Source organism: Trichosurus vulpecula, chromosome 5 (genome assembly GCF_011100635.1).
Source record: "Trichosurus vulpecula isolate mTriVul1 chromosome 5, mTriVul1.pri, whole genome shotgun sequence".
NCBI lineage: Eukaryota > Metazoa > Chordata > Mammalia > Diprotodontia > Phalangeridae > Trichosurus > Trichosurus vulpecula.
The window spans coordinates 58,578,219-58,595,822 of record NC_050577.1 but is presented as its reverse complement, the minus strand read 5'-3'; the positions used below and the strand labels follow the sequence as shown (position 1 = coordinate 58,595,822).

The following is a 17,604-nucleotide window of genomic DNA, read 5'->3' as shown; positions in this document are numbered from 1 at the left end:
TTCTTTTTACTTATAATGAAAATGGAAATTATAATACATATTCTCTGTTGCCCTCCTGATAGAGATGTTGTTGGGGGTCAAATAAGAAAATGAACATAAAGGTCATTATAAACTCTAAAGGGAGGAAAAACAAATAGCTCTCTTTTTTAGAAATGAATTATAAGACTGCCTCATAGTCATGGAGAAGCCATAGGTTTTTTAAACAACATCTTTGATTAACTTCAATGAATTTATTAAATCAGGTTCAAGATCATTATACTGAATTAATTAATGAAGACAAGAGGCATTTAAAATCATTGAACCCTATAATCCTAATAGAAATAATAAGAATCTCCACATAAACACCTTATTTTATGTACAACTGCTTATAATTCTCATAGCCTACAAGTGATAGATTAGTTGTCAATCTGTATCAGCAGAGGGAATTTTTACCCCAGTGGAAACCAGTTGGGGAACTCCCAATGCCAATGCAATCACAGGTCCAGAATTCTGTACCTTTCACACACCAAAGAAAAAATAAACACATTTTTTCTAAACTATATGTTATCAAGATAATTTGAAGATACCTCAAGACAATATGTATATCAGAGGTGTAGAAGAGTTTTGGAGAGAGAATAGCCTGTCATCCTTATCCACATAGATTCTCTAACTTCCACAGACAGTACTGAAGTGGGCTAAACTAAGTGTATTGGCTACTTGACTCATACAAACCATCTCAGTGGGCTTTTTTGCTGAATGTGGAAAAGTTTGAAGGCATAAATCAAATTAAAGTGATGATATTTCAAAGAATTACAGAGGAGCCTGGTACTTTCTTTTCCCAAGCAGGAACTATGTCAGGCATTGATTTTCCACCAAAGATTCAAGCCAGCACTAGGCTTTATCAATATAAGCAAGCAGGCCCGGACAATTCAATATTCTAGTTCCATTTCAAAAATCACTTAGGAGAAAAACACAAAATTGAAGTGAAGCAGAAGATTAAAATGAGTTTAGATCATCAAAGATAAATATACATTTGAAAGAACTTTCCTTGTGTTTATCTGGATAAGACTGAGCCATTCCATGTAACAGAAATAACCCCTTCTTTTCAAGTTTTAAAACCAGATTCCCCATCATTGTCTGGCTATCTTTTTTTCTTCTTCAGTATCACCTGCTGAGAATATCCACAGCAGACGTGCTGTAGAACGGTACAGTTTGGGGAAGAAAAATAATTCAGAATTGATAATGAAATGCCACCTTTGCCCTCTCACTTCAATCCAGCAAGTGCACTGAGTAAATTCAATGCCATGATTGTGTACGTGCCATGTATGCTTATTGCGGTATGCAGCAGACACCTGGGAAAGGAATATAGTCCTGGGTGTTCTTATTCCACCTTCCAATTTTGACAAGGAGGTAGAGGGAGCAGGAATTATTGACTGCTATGGAAGGAGTTTGCTATAAATTCTCAAGAACCGTATTTTTCAAACCAAAAACTAGGGTACAAAGCCAATGAAATTTGGTTCACTGCCACAGTTGCTTAGGTCTCTGAATTAACATCTTTAGCCAGTGTTTCGTGTCAGACCAATGGAAATCATCTTCAGTACCAAATGGATGAGTGACACAATATGTTAGAGTTGTGATTGGTACTGCACTGTGAGGCAGTTCTGTGACTAGAAAGAGCATCAACTTGAAGTTAGGAGACCTGTGTTCAAATCCTAGATTAGGCTAGATACATAAGCATGGGCAAGTTATTTAAACTCTCTAAGCCTCAGTTTTCTTATCTATAGAATGGGACAAATAATGCTCAGGTTATCTACCCCATGAGCTTATTTTAAGGAAGGTACTTGGTAAGTCTTAAAGGACTTTATAGATGGGAGATTATTATGCATGCTTTATACATAGATATAAATATATAATAACTGAACCAACAGGCACCGATTTTTATAGGCAATTGTGATGATTCTCCAATTTATAGTTATTGTTTTTGTCCTCAATATTTTGTAAGCTATTTTAGGCTTACTGCAATTCTTACTGGTTTGACTTTTTTTTTCAGTTACTATTTGCCAGACAGTTGAATTACTGGCCCCAGAAAATCCAAGAGATATGATTGATAAACATATATGCTGGTGTATATGTTGAACGATAGGCTGTGAAAAAAAGTGTTACATTTTGTCAAAAAGTGTCTAAATGCATTTTAACCTCCCCCCCCCTCAAAAAAAACATACGTATTGGAGCACATCATGATATTCCAAAGCAGAAAGTCACATGAATTACGATGCTGTAATTTGCACTTCATTCACAACAAATTTGTGGTGGAAAACAGGCAAATCAATCGACAAATATTTATTAAGCTCCTACTATGTACCAAACTAGATGCTGGCTATAAAGAAAATAAACATGAAGCAAACCCAGCCTTCTAGGGCTGCATTCTATTGGATAGACGACACAGGTACACAATCATAATACATATTAATTATATATTTTTAAAAATACCCTCCCAAATGAAAGATAGGTATGAAAATAGACCATAAATATCATATTTGTAAGTCATAATGTATAGTGCTTAGGAGTCATTAATTAGTGGAATTTTCTTTTTTTGTATCAATTCAATCATCAGCATACCCTGATTTTATTATACTAACATTGGGAGTGCAAAAACAAATTCTGCTGCCACTGCCATTAAAGTAGTACCAGCTTAATAGAGTGCTTCATTAGACCAGGATCATGGTTTGACATACTGTAGGCATCAAGGAATTTGATTCTCTTCTGGCTAACATATTAGTATTGCAATGAGAGTTACCTCTATGTGACCCTTCTTCTGGTTCTTCAGTCAGATCCCATCAATCCTTGAACCTTAAATCAGATGTTCCTATTGACAATCTATTTTTTCATATTCATATCCACAGTAAGTAAGATAAAAATTGGTGGGTTCTGACTTTGATCCCTTAGAATTTAATGTTTTTTTTTTTCCATTTTGATACAAGTTTGGTCAACTTCAAACTAGCAGAGGAGCTTGATCTTTCAATATTCTTCATAAATAATCATCTCCAAGAATGAACAAGGTATTAAAAGAAAATAGAATCTATTAATAGGAAGGGTCTAGAGTTTAAAAAGGAGATAGTGGCCATTTCATACAATTCAACTCAAAATATAATAACATTAGAAACATTGTTTTAGAGTTACTTGTTGCCCGATCATAAAACAGCTGTGGTTAGGCACTAGGTTCATCAGAAAGGCTAATGAAGGCTAGGGGCAGGGTGCTCTTCCAATTCTTTGAATACACATGCACACACATACAGATACAGACATAGACACACACACACACACCGGGTTTTGCTAGAGGAGGTCCAAGTAAACCAGCAAAATCCATGCCTCAGGTAGCATTAACAGATTTATAATCTAGATTCAACTATTTCTTTGGTCCTCACTGACACAAATTCATCGTAGCAATTATAATGTCATGACATTTAAAACAACTGAAAACCAGCTGGAAGCTTCTCAAGAGCAGAGATTGTTTCATATTTTTTCTTCTTTTTAAATATCTCAAATTTTTCAACTAAGAAGTATTTTTATTCATCTTTCTGTCATATTACACTCCCCTCATCATCACTGATCATTTTTTAAAAATTCCTTCAATATGTCTCTACCTGGCCTGGGAAAACAAGTTTCCACATTTACCCACGTCTGAAAATGAATTTGTAATCTTTACTACACTGAATATGAAAGGACTTTGGATCATTAATGTAAATATGAATGTAAATTGTGAATATAAAATTATTTATAAACTGAATACAAAATGGTATGGTGACTAGAGAGTTTGCCTAAAAGCTAAGCTATGTCCAAATTCTGCTCCTAATACGTACTGTGTGACCCTAAGTAAGTCAGAGTCATAACTCCCAGGGTTCTAAGCAGATCTCTAAGACAGTTTCAGAGGTGTCAATATACATTTGCAGAGGGAATTTCATCACCTGGGAGTTTCCTTTATTATTAAAATCACAGGTCCTATCCCTGCGTCTACTCTCGTAAAATGTCCAAGATGGACTTCTCTATCTATTTAGTTCTCTTTCAATGACCACTCCAAGAGGGACTGGTGCAGATGTCACTCCTCATTTATATAGGAATTCTTCCATGTCCCTTAGGGCAGTGTCACTGTACAGCAGCCTGCTGTACCCGATTGATTTTCCCAAGGAAATTTCATGCAGGTGGCACAGAACATGATGTATTGTACTTGGTTGCTATCCAACAGGCCCACTGTGGAAAGGAGTTAGCAGGGATTTCAAAAAGGTTGGGCAACAGATTTGTTTGTGTTTTTGTTTTAGAAAATTAAGAAAGCCGTATTTCTTACAATGATTAGAAAAGGTTTAGAGATAGGACTGAAGAGTATTCTGAAGGAAAACAAGCTAAGGTGGTAGATGAACACAGAGGAACAACAGAAATGCCTTTAATGCTCAGGCTAAGTACATATTCACTCCTTCAAGTAAAATCATTTTTATTATGTGTCTATCTTATATCCTCAAATTTTCACATTTATAAACTAGAATGAACTTGTGACCAGGAGGAGAGGCAGCTTGGCACAGCAGAAAGAACTTCAACCCTTGAGGCAAATGGATTCACAATAGCTGTGTGACCTTGGGTAAATTGTATAACCTCCCTGGAACTCATATTCCTCATCTCTAGCATGAGGGAGATGGACTCGATTGTCTCTTAGGTTCCTTCCAGCTTTGGCTTTATGATCCTGTAAGGAGGAAGAGCCCTGAATTCTGTACTTCTGGGAATTCCACAACCCCAAAACTCCACAATAGGATGTCTGGGGGTGTAGAATCAGTCTAGGGGCAGAAACACTGACACTAACCCATGTTTTCATGTTTGGGAGTAGGTGAGAGTAGTGGCTTATCAATGAACTAACTATTCTTTAGGGTTGTTTGGATTCATATCTCCATAGGTGCTTTCTTATATTCAGATCCACCTTTCTAAAATTCATTATGACAGGCGGTAGCAGTAGAATCATAGGAGTTCAGGGCTGGAAGGGACCCCTTGGAGACCATCTATTCCAACCTACCTAAGAATACACTCCACAGCATCCTTGGCAAATGAAATATTTCATGGGTGAGCAAAGGTGACTACAGAGAGATTCCTCGTATAAAGTGCTCCCATATACTACTCAACAGAATTTCATGATAAGTGTACAGTTTTTCTGACACATGTAAATGTAATGCATTAGAAGAGTTGACAAACATAAAAAAGTACTAGGATTTTCTACCCAATCCATGCGATTGTCAAATCTGTAGCATAGAAAAGACAAAAGAATAAAAAATAAGCTGAGTCAAAGAGAGAAAAAAATACATTATCTACACATTGAGGGAAGTGATAAATTGGGGAAATGATCTGTAGATCAAAGTCAGATGGCATTATTATGGATTAAGAGGTCATTTACTGCAACAGGAAAAAAATCTACCATTTTTTGCACATATACTACAAGAGAAGTAATGGCAAAGTATTAAAGATAGATATGGGGGGGTGAATCATTTAGTTGAATTCTCTCTAGGTGATAGTGGTTCTGTGGGGTCTCTGCCAAAGGCTATGCATGGCATATGGAAGGGAGAACTGACAGTTACCGACCAATCAGTTAAGGAATAGTTCTGCCACAGTGAGTGTAGAAGTAGTCATACTCTCATCCTATCCCTAGAGACTTTGATTTTTAATTTCAGGGAATAGCCCTTATGAGGTTTTTCTTGGGATCACTGCTCTGGGATATTTTTCTATGGTCTATAAGACTATGTCAAATTGGTTATATAATAAACAATGTTGAGTATCAGATTTAGACATGAATTTGTACAACTGCAAAGTCTCTGTTTTGCTAGTCATCATGTCTAAATTTCATAACACAATTGGATAGGAGAACCCTTGGGCATTACCACATGGAGAAGGCCATCTGTAACTCTTCTGCTGGCTTCAAACTCAAACAGGGGTTATTGTTCATTCCCTGGAAATGCTTTAGACTCCAGGGCAATTGGTTTCTCTGCTAGCTCATAACCAACCCTGTGAGGTCTCACACCCGCCAAACTACCTTCTTTTTTTATAACTGCCCATAAAGAAGTTGGGAAATAAAATTAAGGAGTCTTAACATTGAAATGGAAATTTTACTTAAACCACAATTTACTTACAATTATTTTTTTCAAATCAAATAACATGTCGTCATGACCATGTTACACAGTCTATTTTCTGATACTTTAAAAAGATTTGCATGTGCCTTTATACCGTGACAACACAGTAAGATTTCACACCCCGTATGGCACATTAACTCTTGTGCCATCATCACACAGCCATCTGTACATCAGACCAATCTGAATGGAGTCTCTAGGAAGTCATATACCATCAATATCTATAGACATTAGGTGGTCAATATTTTTAATCTATTATGTAAAACACTTAAATATGTTGTTTTATATCAGGTTAAATGATGAAGATTAGCAACCTTTTTTATAAGATATAGCTCAGAGAATTGCACAGAGCAAATTAAGTGACTTTCCCATATGCTACATCAGAAACAGGGCTTACTGACTCCTAAAGGGGCCCACTATCCATTATGCCAAGTTCCTCCCTAGATATCATCTCATCTTATTTCATACTGTATGATTATTTCATATAATATCCAAAATGTAAGTAGGTGTCACAGTGGATTAAAATGTTGGACTTGGAATCAAAAAGCCTTGAGTTCAAATCCTGCCTCAGATGTTTTCTACTTGTATGACCCTTGACTACTCACCTCTCTCAGCCTGAATTTGCTCATCTGAAAAAGGAGAGGATTGGACTAAATAGCCTCTAAAGGCCATTTATACTTTAAATCTATGAGCCTATGAATCTCCAATGTATCACATGTCACATCTTGTATCATAATAATCTGCTATCTACCATTTAGTCTATGACCAGAATCCAGATCTTTTGATGAGGAATAGAATCATGGCCAGAACGGTTAAAGACCTAAGCTTAACAAAAATGTAAAATTAAAAGAAATTTGTTCAACTAAAAGAAATATGTTTGAATGAAACAAGCAAGAGGTTTCATTGTTTCATAAGAAAATTCACTAGACCAATAATAAAGTAAACAAATTCTTAATAAGTTTATTTTCACTTAAATTTAAGGAAGAACAGGTGCAGTGGGGGGTGGGGTGGGGGGGAGGGGCAGGATTTGCTGATTTGGAAAGAAGAAACCTGGATTCCAATCACAGCTGAATGACCTGGGAGGGATATCTTCTCACCTCTCTGGTCCTCATCATCTGTAAAGTTGGAGTGTCTAGGTTTATACACATACATACATGTATGTATGTATGTATATACATACATGCACACATACATACTATATATGTATATATTTAGCACCTCAAAGATTCCTTGTTCCTTTTCCATTATCAGAAACATTTGAAATCTTTCAGGAGAGTTATCATTCCAAAGGAACTGCTGCTGAAAGCCTCTACCTAACCTACAGCTGTTTTCAATATCATTCACCTTTAGAAAATCTCTTCCTTCCTTATTGAGGGAAACGGAAGAGGGGTACTCAACTAAATGTTACTTGGAAGACATTTGATTAAGTGATAAAAGTTGGCTACAGTAAGTTGGATCAAATTACTCACCTCAACTTGATTAATTCAAGAAATGGTAATTTTTCATAATCTCAAAACATTTTGTTGATTTCCTACTTTATCATGAAACCATACCTGAAAAGGCTGAGTCGAGGTAATGTTGAGAGCTTTCCTTTTCCATCCATTGCCTTGATTTCCAAACATCTGCCACAGCATATCTCCCCTTGTGTTATTCCAAATTCTTTGATAGATCACCAGCTTGTAAATATGCTTTCCATACATGTGATAGTGGAAGCGAAAGATGCAACTTTGATTGTTAGTGGCATTAAGAATAGGACTGAGCAACACAGCTCTGTCTTGGAAGACCTGTGGTTTTGAAGACTCTATGTAGAGATAATGCCCTTTAACTGTACCCAAAGTATTGTCTTTCATTGGTCCTGTGTTGAGTGTTGAAGTAGAGCCCTGGTTTCTTGTCCAATCAAAATCATCCTGTTTGTCTTGTTCCCAGTTGCAGAGCCCGTTTTCAAAATCACAATAGAGTTCAGGTGCTGCAATTGACAAATAACCAAAGGATGAATGACAAATAACAGAAAGAAACAATAATTCAGTAGAGAATATTGTATGGTGGCTCCACCTGCTGCCAATCAAGTTAACCCTCCATTATCAAAATCAGACTAAAGTGACTTAAAACTAACTACAGCTGTTTAGAGCACATCAAAAACATCAATGCTTTTTTGTCCGAGGACAAAATCTGCTTGAATCTGCAGCTTCACTTGCTTATTTCAAGATTAAGATTATTTTTTACATATTCTAAATGTTTTGTTGAATTGTATCCATAGTTGATGAAATCCAAAGCCTATCCCTGAAAAGTTTTCACAGAGGTAAAGTTTTAGGCTTTAATTATTCATTAACTTTAATTTCCCAAACAATCACATCAAAAGTCCCTATTATTAACTTGTTTTTTAATGCAAAATATTGTTTACATCCATCCTTTTCTCTCCATTTCTTTTGCTATCACCTTGGCCCAACAATTCACACCTGGTTTGCTGCAAAAATCTTCCAACTCTTCCTACTGGTCTTCCAGATTCAAGGTTCCTTCTAATACAGCCTTCATACCAATGCCAAATTAACTTTTAATAGTTCCCTAATTTTTCTAGTTATCAAACATGACATTCTTTGCCTAGTTTTTAAGAGAAAAAGCTAATCCTACTCTATCTAACTATCCATATTTTTAAGGCCTCCTCTCTATTCCACATGCAACACACACATTGTCACATCAGAATAACTTTAAATAATTTACTTCACCATGAATAACCTCTGTCCCATCTTCTGCCTACTCAAATCCTACACAACCTTCAATAGTTATCTCCTATTTACTCATCCACACAGCCTTGCCTGTATACTCCATCCCCTATCAATCATATATTCTTTTGAGTTTTTTTCTAATTGTTATGGACTTCACACAATTTTTCCTTATTTGTCATGTTTTATGCATGTTTATTGTTTTATTTATTCACATTATTATGAGTCAAAAGAAATGCTATATGATAAATCTTTTTGGAAGGCTCTTAGCACAATATTCAGTGAATGGACAAAGATTGAAGAAAGGCCCTCAGAATCCGTTCTTCTATAAGTACATTAATGCTTATCAGAATTGCAAATTATCATTTTTAAAGGCAGAAATAACCTGTCCCTCAGTTATGGGAGAGATGCAGTATAATTGTTGAAAATGATCTCCTTTCTTCCTGAAATGATCGTTCCCAGTTATCTCTTCCATGGACTCAAGGCAGCCTCTGAAGTTGAGGCAACAAATTATGGGTCATTTCTCTGCTGCTTGTGCTAATTTGGCCTAACAATTAACACCAAGAAAATACAGGTGCTCCATCAGCCAGCACCACATCATGGGACGTGGAACCATGAGTTACACCTTGCTATGGATAAGTTCACTTACCTTGGCAGTGTACTTTCCGGGGATGTACACATTGATAATGAGGTTGACATATGCATTGCCAGAACTAGTTCAGTGTTTGGGAGGCCCCAAAGGAAAGTGTGGGGAAGAAGAAATATTAGACTGACAACTGAAACTAAAGGTCTACAGAGCCATTGTGCTGACCTCATTGTTGTATGCCTGTGTAATCTGAACTACCAGCACCATGCCAGGAACCTGAATTGCTTCCATCTGAATTGTCTTAGGAAGATTTTAAAGATCACCTGGCAGAATAACTAAAGAAAATACACTAAAGTCCTTTCTCAAACTAAAGTGCCAAGCATTCAAACTCTACTGCAGAGAGTACAACTCCAATGGGCTGGCCATGTTGTTCAAATGCCAAATGTATGCTTGCCTAAAAGACTATTTCATAGAGAATTCACACAGAGCAAGTGCTCACATGGTGTTCAGAAGAAAGTGATACAAGGACACTCTCAAGGTCTCTCTTAAGAACTTTGGAATTGATTGCATGACACGGGAGACACTGGCACAGGACCACCCAGTATGGCGTGCCCTCATCAGAGAAGGCGCTGTGCTCTATGAGCAAAGCAGAATTTGAAGTGGCTCAAAAGAAACATGAGATGCATAAATTGAGAGAATCCACCCAAAATGTTCATATGGACTATTTGTGTCCAACCGGTGGTAGAGCATTTCAAGCTCCTATTGGTCTTATCAGCCACAATCAGACACACTGTAACTTGACTCTAACATAGTGATATCATTTTGGTCCTCTAAGAGAACAAAAAACAACTACATTACCAGAGAATATATGCTCTCTGGGGGCAGAGACTGTCTTGGTTTGTTTGTTTTTTCCCATGTTCCCAACATCTAGCAAAACTCCTGACACATACAAGGTACTTAATAAATGCCTGTTGGGTTCAATTGGATTGAAATGGATGGAGCCAAGAGAAGGTGCAAAGGGAATCTACCATAAATTTAGCAGCTAATTTTAAACTTGTATAGTGGGCTGTTTTAAGCATAAAAATCTTCCTCCCCCAATAAGGTTGCAGTCTCCACGAAATTTTAGGGCAGGGTGGGAGAAGGGGTTATCTATCCATCTCTACACTTAAAAGAATTAAGTACCTACACATACAATAGGAAATACTGCTATGCCTTTAGAAGGTATTTAGCATTTCCATTTTGATGAGTACTTGCAAAGCGCTGACCTGCATTGGGAGAAAGAGGTTTCCTTAAATCTCTGTACTAATGAAATCACAGGTCTACTCGATATCCTTATATCCAGTCCAGGATTTTATAGGATGGCAACTTCATATATGTGGTTGTTTGGAGTTATTTGGGAAGGACAGAGAAGACATGGAGATGGTGTGTGGCTGGAGGACAGTGAAAGAAAAATGAAGAGAATAAATGATGGTCTCCACTTTTTTTTAGCTTCATTACCATAGGTTAATGTTTTAGAAATTTCATGTCAGTTATCTTTAACTATCCACCTCTGCAACTGCACTTGGAGCCTAAGGTGAAGAATCACTAAAATGCGATAAACAAAATTGTCTATGAATAAATGCAGTGGAGCAAGCCCAAATCATCCGACTCACAAAAACTGCTGTGCTTCCTCTCAGGCCTAACGAAGGTAACCAAGTGAGTAAATGTCAAATGAGGGGTAAACTTCCATCTGATATTTCTTCACTTGTGAATAATCAAACCCAGCTGTGAGTTAGACTGGGCAACATGCAGTGTGATTCCCCAGGTGTCAGTAGACTGTCAGGCGTCTGAGCCTTTAAAATGCATTTTATTTTTAACTGGCACAAAAGGTAAGGCATTTTCTATGATGTCTGACTGAACACTACATACATAGTGAATTTTCATTTTCTAAGTCTATGTCAGGTGAAGGGGGTACCCATCTCTACCCTAAAAGGAACAAAGTAAATACATATACATACACCAGGAAATGTTGCCCTACCTTTTGAAGGTATAGAAGGTTTTATTCTTCTTTGAATGTCATTCCTATGCCCAAAGGGCAACAAACTGTGTATACTCTTTGACCCAGAAATACTACCACTAGGTCTGTATCCCAAAGAAATCATAAAAATGGGAAAGGGCCAACATGGGCAAAAATATTTATAGCAGCCCTTTATGTGGTGGCAAAATATTGGAAATTGAGGGGATGCCCATCAATTGGGGAATGACTGAAGAAGTTGTGGAATATGAATGTAACAGAATACTGTTGTGCAATATGAAATGAACAGACAAATTTCTGAAAAACCTGGAAAGACTTGTACAAACTGATGCAAAGTGAAATAAGCAGAACCAGGAAAACATGGTACACAGTGTCAGCAACATTGTGTGATGATCAATTATGAATGTCTCAGCTCTTCTCCATAACACAATGATCCAAGACAAGCACAAAGGACTCACAAAGGAAAATGCTATCCAAATTCAGATAAAGGACTGATGGACTCCGAATGCAGATCAAAGCATATTTTTATCACTTGCTTTATTCTTTCTCGTGGTCTTATTTGCTTTTGATCTTTTTCCACGACCATGACAAATATGTTTTACATAATAGCGCCATATAAACTATATCAGACTGCATACCATTTTCAGAGGAGGCAAGGGGAGAGAGGAGGAGAGGAGGGAGGGAGGGAGGAAGAAAAATTAGAAATTCTAAATCTTGTAAAAATGAATGCTAAAAATTTTTCTTAGTTTTCTTAATTAATTCTTAAAATTAATAAAATTATCTTAATTTCTTAATTGGGGAAAAATAAAATGCTATTTTTAAAAAATACTGTCCTTACTTACATTGCCGTGGGTCCTTCAGACAATACAACAAAGATAAAAGGTAGATTAGAATGTGCAGCTAGACCCCTACCTAGCTGATCTCAAGGCTAATGTGTGCCTATTTATGCCTAGTCAGCAACTAATTTGAAAGATTTTTTTGAAAGTCTGGCTTGCCTAGCTACACTGCATAAAACTATGAACATTGTCAATACTTCTTATCAAGATCATCCACTGATAATAACAGAATATACCTTTAAATATTAGATAGCTAAATTCAGTGCCTCCACCAAAGTTCTATTTTGAATGTTTCAGTCCAATATTACTCATAGGAGTTCTCAAAGGAGACTCCAGTAAAGCACAAAATCTGAGATCCAATCAGTAAATTGACAAGCATTTTATTAAGAGCCAATTATACAGGGTATTCTGAAGTCAGTACAGTGTTAAGCTATTAAAGCTTAATTAGCTAAGACTTTTTGGGACACCCTAATATTCGGTGCTTGGTGCTGGCAATCCAAAGACAAAAATCAAACAGCTCCTTCCCTCAAGGGACTTTTTTTCAATGGCAGAGAGAGCATATACACATTTGTGTATATGCAAAAAATACACAAAATACTAAATAGTTTTAGGGAAAATGCACTAGCAGTTAGAGGATAATAAAAGATCATACATAGGAAACACCTGAACTAAGGAAATGGTGAAGAGAGAGTATGTTCCAGGTATGGAGGACAGCCTGGTGCAAAGACATGGAGACTGGAAATGGGATATTATGTTAAAGGAACAGGAAGAAGGCCAATCTGAGTAGACCAAAAGTTAAATGAAGGGGGATATGATAAAACTATAAATTCCTGGGGCAGCTAGGTGGTGCAGTGAAGAGACTAGGGCATTGGCCCTGGAGTCAAGAGGACCTGGGTTCAAATCTAGCCTTAGACACTTGACACATACTAGCTTTGTGACCCTGAGCAAGTCACTTAACTCCAATTGTCTTGACAAAAAAAAATTCCTAGTAAACTGGGAAGGTTTCAGTAGTAATCCTGTTGTAGCAGTGTTGTTTGAAACATTGCCAAGTTAAGCTGGAACACATTCATCTTTAGAGTGTTGACAACCAGTTAGTTATTTAATTTTGGACACAAGGAGTTTTGTAATCATCTACTAAAGCATGGAGATGGTGTGATCTCCATAGAGGGAAAGCATAATGACAATGATGAATTAAAAAGGCAAGGAAGAAAGGGAATAAGGACTTGGTTAAACACTATATGCCAGACACTGTGCTAAGCATAACAATTAATAATAAAGATAATAACAACACTAATAGCTAACATTTATATACCATGTGCCAGGCCCTGTGCTAAATACTTTACAAATATTTCCTCCTTTGATCCCTGTGAATTAGGTTCTATTATTATCCCCATTTTACAGTTCAGGAAACTGAGGCAGAAAGCAGTTAAGTGACTTGTCTACAGTCACACAGCTATAAAGTGCCTGATGCCACATTTGAACTCAGTTCTTCCTGACTCTAAGCCTAGCATTCTGTACACTGTGCTTCTTAGCTGCTCACAGACTCTATGAAGTATAAGAACTGCATCCATTGGAATTTATGGCAGGTCCAATTTGGCTACCTCCAAAACACTGTCAAGCCTTGAGTTGCATTAGCCACTATTTTATTAAATCATCTGTAAATTCCAAATGCTAATGACATTGTCCGTGTTTCATTTGAATTTATAATTTCTTTTTTTTTTTTGCTGTTTAGTAAATATACAATGTAGCAATAAGGAGAAAATGTCACCTTTTGGCAAGTGACCTATGTCATTGCAGGAGAAGAGCAAAAATTGTCTTCTTGGTAGATAACTCGAATCTGGCCTGTTGTACTGAGCTTCTGGAACAGGCGCATTAGAGATTCCCCTGTATGACAATGTTCAAATGGCAAGCCCTGAGAACTTCAAGTGAACAAAGAGACCTAGATTACCTTTGAAATCAAGTCTAAGGCCATCCACCTAGGATAAAAATGGCACAGTGAATTGAAAGAGAAGAAACAGGATAAAAGAGAGGCTAGAAATACTTACTGCAATGAGCCTCATCACTGTTATCGCCACAATTATCCACCAGGTCACATAATAGAAGACGGTGTATGCAAGCTTTGGTCTGTCTACACCAAAAATGATCGGGGCCTTCACAACTCACAGCAGGAGGAGGAAGGGCACAGTTTTCAAATGTGATATCATCAACAGCTGAGATCCCATCATAACCTCTAAGACTGACTTTTACCAGTGACAAATAGAAGGGCTGAGTGAGGCGTCCAAGCTGAACGAATGCTTTGGACCATTGGTTTCCCTGGTTGTATAACACTCTCCAGAGAGCGGTTGAGTAATTGGTCCCCTCTACATGTAGCTGCATCTCTGCCGCTCCCACTGCCTCACCATAGTTATAAAACCTGGAAAAGAACAGAAAAGAGAGAAATGGAATGGTTTGTGAAACATATGAACAATTCAGAATGATGCTGGCTTCTGCTGGATCAATGAATCATTAAGTAAAACAAATGCTTCTTCTCTTCATTTCCTGAGACATATTACACCATATGGGCATTAGCTTCTCTGTCACTGCTCAGCCTCTCATGTTTTCAGGATCCTATATTTCCATTCTAAGGAGTTTAGTATACAATGTAGGAATCTGCGTGATTAAACTATAATCCACAGTTGGATAGAAAAATTCTCATCTTTAGAAATGAACACAATAAATTCTGACAATATGAACTCTGAAGTAAAATGTTAATTGTGCGAATTTAATGCAGTACCTTTCTTAAAAGTTTCTACAGAGGAAAACAAGAATGCTTAATAAATGCAAGAGCATGCCTGCAACTTATGCTCTGTAAATGCTTTCAATAAATGAATTTCCAAGTCTTTTCTTTTTTTTAATGAAAAGAGACTGAAATGCAGTAAACTTTTCTTTGAGTGAAAATGTTTATTTACTTATCATTAGTATCCAGCATCAAGATAAAGAAAGACTCTATATCCAGTTACAAAAGGTCCTACCCAACAAACGATTAACTGCATTTAGCACAGTCCCTGACACATAGTAGGAGTTTAATAAATATTTATTGGTTGTTTATTGGCTACTATTGATCCTGAAAAAAATAGAAATAGCTAAGAGTATGTCTGTGGCAACTGTCGTTTCTGAGATATTTAACTAGTATAAAACAATCATCACATTGAGGAGGCCAAAAGAGCATGGAAATTGTTTCAGCCAGCAGAGTTGATACCTTTGCCCAGAAAAGGGGTGTGGTCAAATGCAGTAATTATTTAGAACACAAGCTCATTTGCGAAACACGATGGAAGATTATGAGCATTATAGGCTCACAATACAATGGGAAGAAAAGGAGCATCCATCAAGTTTGGTGTTATAAGCAACTAAGTCCAATCATCTTGACAGCATTTACAGATGAAACTAAAGCTAAAAAGGAAGAGAACAAATAGATGTGAAATGGAGTATATCTGCCAGCAATACTATAGCCATTTATTCTTATCATCTCAAGCAGGAAAATCACTACATTTGGACTCTAATACTTTAGTAACACGTGTGCTACATTGGAAAAAGGAAATATCACTTGCAAAAGAGCAGTCAGGAGAGGCAGTTGGGCCTGATCAAATATGTGCAAGAGAAATCTATCTTGGAGTTAGTGTAATTTTAAAGGCATACAGGGAGGGATTTTCAAAATGTCTCAAGGAGGAAAGGATTCCAAGTGAATGGAAAACATTGTAGATGTCATTAGTAACTAAAAAAGATGATATCACTGACCAACCCATATGCCAGCCCTCTCCTCCATCTAAGGTCTTTATCAAAAGGATCCATGCATATACCAACACGTGAGAAGAAAACAAGCAGGCTTTTAGCTTGCCCAAATGCAAGTTACTCAGTTTCTATATAGGAGACTTCAGAAAGAGAAATACTGTGCACGTCTGAAGGACAGGATTTCCCACTGGTCTAGGGTGAGCCCCATTCCCACATTACAGAGGAAATGCTTTAGAGCCAACCACAGCTTCAGAATCACACTAAAGTTAAAAAAAAACATAGATAATACAGATTTTGTTGTACGTGTTGTTGTTTTTTTGTTGTTGTTGCTGTCAACGTGCTTGATATAATAATAGGAACTTCATGTATATTGACTGACTGATTACCAGGGGGAAAACATGACTGGATAGAGCAAAATAAAAGCTATTCAGATTTCTGTTAGTTTGCAAAGTGCTTTGTTTAAAACCAATCTGCAAGATTCTTTGATAGACACAATCATAGAGGCTAGCCAAAGATGTTCACCTGCCACGGAACCCATCCTACACAACATCCCTAAAAAGAATGATTTCAGAAAGTGGAGCTCTTCAGAAACTCATGTTGTGAATCAAGCTGACTGCATCAAGCTCTAGACAATTAAAGGAGGTTGTCAACAAAATCCTTGAAACTCAAAAGAGATGGCCCTATTAATGCATGCAGTAAAAATCAAGTGGATGAAGAATATATATTCCCAGATTATGACAAGCAGCTCTATGACAAGTCCATTGAGTTAACTGTATGGTACATTTTTTTGGACTGTATACAGAGGTCATTTCATGGAGTGTGCTGGGAGTTGCCCTTCCTGGTTCTGGGACTTTTCTGAATTTTTGAGACCTGATTATAACGTAGTGAACCAGCAATGAATAGACAACATTTTGCCACTATGTGGCAAATGCTGAGTAGCACCTAAGTCCTCCTCTGCCTTATAATTATGGAAGGACTTGGTGGTATTATGTAAATTAAAATAAGAAACAGCTACCAGCTTGGTCTCTTGGTTCTATTCTTCAGGTGACATTAAGTAACAATGAGACTTCCGGTGAATCATGGGGTAATGCTGGTCCATCTTACCATAGCATCATGGTGACCTTTCCCTCACTCTAGCAGTACAAGCACACTCAACTAGATGAACTCGCACCTTGCTTATGGCCCAGATGCCTTTTTCATGTTTCTGTTTATTCTGTCCTAATTTAAAGGGAATGACTATCAATGCTGAAAAGGAAGCACCCATGCCCAGAGGCAACCTTATGATTCCAAGATGTCTGAAGGTCCTGGGATCCATTGGGTTAGAACTGAAAGACAGCAATGAGTGGAGTCCCCAACAAGTAACTCAGTGTTCTTTGAGAAAAAGGCTACTAACAAGAGAAATGCCCCAAACTTGACTATTAAATCAGCAGACCTGTACTGTAAATTATTTGTACAATGCAAAGCTGAGGTGAAAAAGTGACATGTCTAATTAGTAGTCCCTGTAAATGGCTGGGTATGCTTATGAGGACTAGGTAGCAGCTTT

General features: G+C 37.2%; 1 protein-coding gene across 1 annotated transcript in view; it reads right to left on the bottom strand.

The window, feature by feature from the left end:
* The window catches only part of MALRD1 (MAM and LDL receptor class A domain containing 1), a gene marked incomplete at its 5' end in the record, with an annotated part of 881,642 nt that overhangs the window by 673,847 nt on the left and 190,191 nt on the right, over positions 1 to 17,604 (bottom strand). The window contains 2 exons of the mRNA XM_036760519.1: positions 7,691 to 8,103; positions 14,339 to 14,706. Coding sequence (XP_036616414.1) covers positions 7,691 to 8,103; positions 14,339 to 14,706 — 781 coding nt within the window. The remainder of the gene's footprint in view (positions 1 to 7,690; positions 8,104 to 14,338; positions 14,707 to 17,604) is intronic.